The sequence below is a fragment of the Opisthorchis viverrini genome (genome assembly GCF_000715545.1).
Source record: "Opisthorchis viverrini unplaced genomic scaffold opera_v5_11, whole genome shotgun sequence".
NCBI lineage: Eukaryota > Metazoa > Platyhelminthes > Trematoda > Opisthorchiida > Opisthorchiidae > Opisthorchis > Opisthorchis viverrini.
The window spans coordinates 3,732,789-3,734,663 of record NW_008751667.1 but is presented as its reverse complement, the minus strand read 5'-3'; the positions used below and the strand labels follow the sequence as shown (position 1 = coordinate 3,734,663).

At 45.9% G+C, this 1,875-nt stretch overlaps 1 protein-coding gene across 1 annotated transcript in view; it reads left to right on the top strand.

Annotated features, from left to right (window-relative positions):
- The window catches only part of T265_01103 (hypothetical protein), a gene marked incomplete at both ends in the record, with an annotated part of 16,936 nt that overhangs the window by 10,558 nt on the left and 4,503 nt on the right, over window positions 1-1,875 (top strand). Inside the window, one exon of the mRNA XM_009165046.1 lies at window positions 137-407. Within this exon, the coding sequence (XP_009163310.1) occupies window positions 137-407 (271 nt within the window). The remainder of the gene's footprint in view (window positions 1-136; window positions 408-1,875) is intronic.

The window sequence follows — 1,875 nt, the reverse complement described above, 5'->3', positions numbered from 1 at the left end:
GTTTTACAAGACGCTCTCCACTCGATTCGTTCTTTGTTGTGCACGGCCACCAATGCTACTCCACACGAGCGGATGTTTCATCACAATCGAAAATCCGCAGTCGGTACGCCCTTGCCACAGTGGTTGCTTTCCCCAGGACCAGTTTTGATGCGGCGAAACACACGATCTTCAAAGTACGACCCCCTAATCGAGAGGTCGAGTACGCATATGTCAGACGCCCTAACGGTCTCCCTACGCCACCTGGCGCCTTCAGCAGATTTCGGATGTGCTCCAGCATCCGAACAGCAGCAACCGGAGTCCAACGCTGATTCATTTATTAAGCCGGAACTATCTGACTCTGCTTCGGAAAGTGAAATGTCGAATTCTTCTGAACACCCATTGGTTATACAACAACAGCGGACACGGCCGTATGTCCTGCGCAACAGAGAGGCCTGACATTATTCAATTATAAATTAAACTCCTCAGAACTTTCATCTCTGCGGGGGGTGAATGTTGTATATTTGCTCTGTTTTTCAAACGTTTCATCATTTATTGCTAAATCACTTTCTTCCGTTTTCAGCTCTCAGTGTCAAAGTTTTGGATGAATAAAGCCTAGCTTTCGGGCCCTCCGTCTTTTCCATTGCCATTCTGATTGTCGTTGCACTCTGACCCTCGTCGTACACAACACAAACTAACATCTCTGTGGTTATCACATTCACTGTGAAAATGAGCACCACTGTCAATTCACCCCAGGTATCTGGGACGGTCTCCTTCTCCCAGATAAACCCAAATAGGCTAGACAGGCACTGGCTGAGAAATCCAACGCCATCCTAGAAAAGGGAAGTTGGAAGGTCGTGAGGACCAGGACGCTTGAGTAGAGAAATACATTCGGACACTTCTGAGACTGAAGGCGGATCCATATTTACGGCCCAACTTTTTTGACCGAGCAGTGGTTGTGGTGCAGTGACCATAGAACAATAAAAACATTGACTGTAGATTTCTCGCCATCATTAAAATGGTGCGGTCGACTTCGCTTTCCGGAGCAGAACTGACTAGTAATTACACACGTCTTATGCTACAGATGTCATGTAGCGTAACTGACTAAACCACTGGGCGAGGACGCGCGTAGTTAGTTGTCTTGGCCGGAGACTAAGGCTTACGGAAGATTGCCTCTCGCCGACAGCGGGAGAAAATATAAATACAATAAGATCCCCCAAACAGGGGACACTTGTTAGGAGATCCCGAATGAGGGATGTTCATTCTACGAGCGTTCTCTGAATATAGATCCAAGAAGACAACAGCAAACAAGTTCCACATCAAGCGGATAGAACGCAGAGACATTACATTGAGTCAGTACACTCTCGAAAATCGAGCATCCCTAGAATGTTTCTGCAACTCTTGATATCTGGACCATGATATCAGTTCAGTGATCAGTGCCCGGGGTCGTCCCTCTACTCAAAACCTGATGGCTTTGACAAATGTTGTACACGCCCGTTCAGACGCTTCCCTGTCCAGCAACATAAGACTGATGCATCGGGACGGTGTAAAACAGTAGACTGATGTCCTCCGTCCTCCACACATCACCAGGTAACGATCCAGTTAGAAGAACTGCTATTTTTCCATGAATACGCCTCATTTGTTTTGCTCTAATAATAATTGATTGCAGACGTTACGACAGGATTTAAATATTACAAGCCAGCTAGCGATAGCTATCAAATTGATGTGCCTCATTTCATCTCATCATCATCATCATCATCAACGACAGCATGACATCAGTGTTCAACACCGATGCTTCACTGCCGTACAATCATGACTTATTTGAAAGCCTTATTGTAAAGAAAAGAATAACAGTGGATGGGGAGGGGACTTAGTGCTAGCTTAACACAATCATTCCGA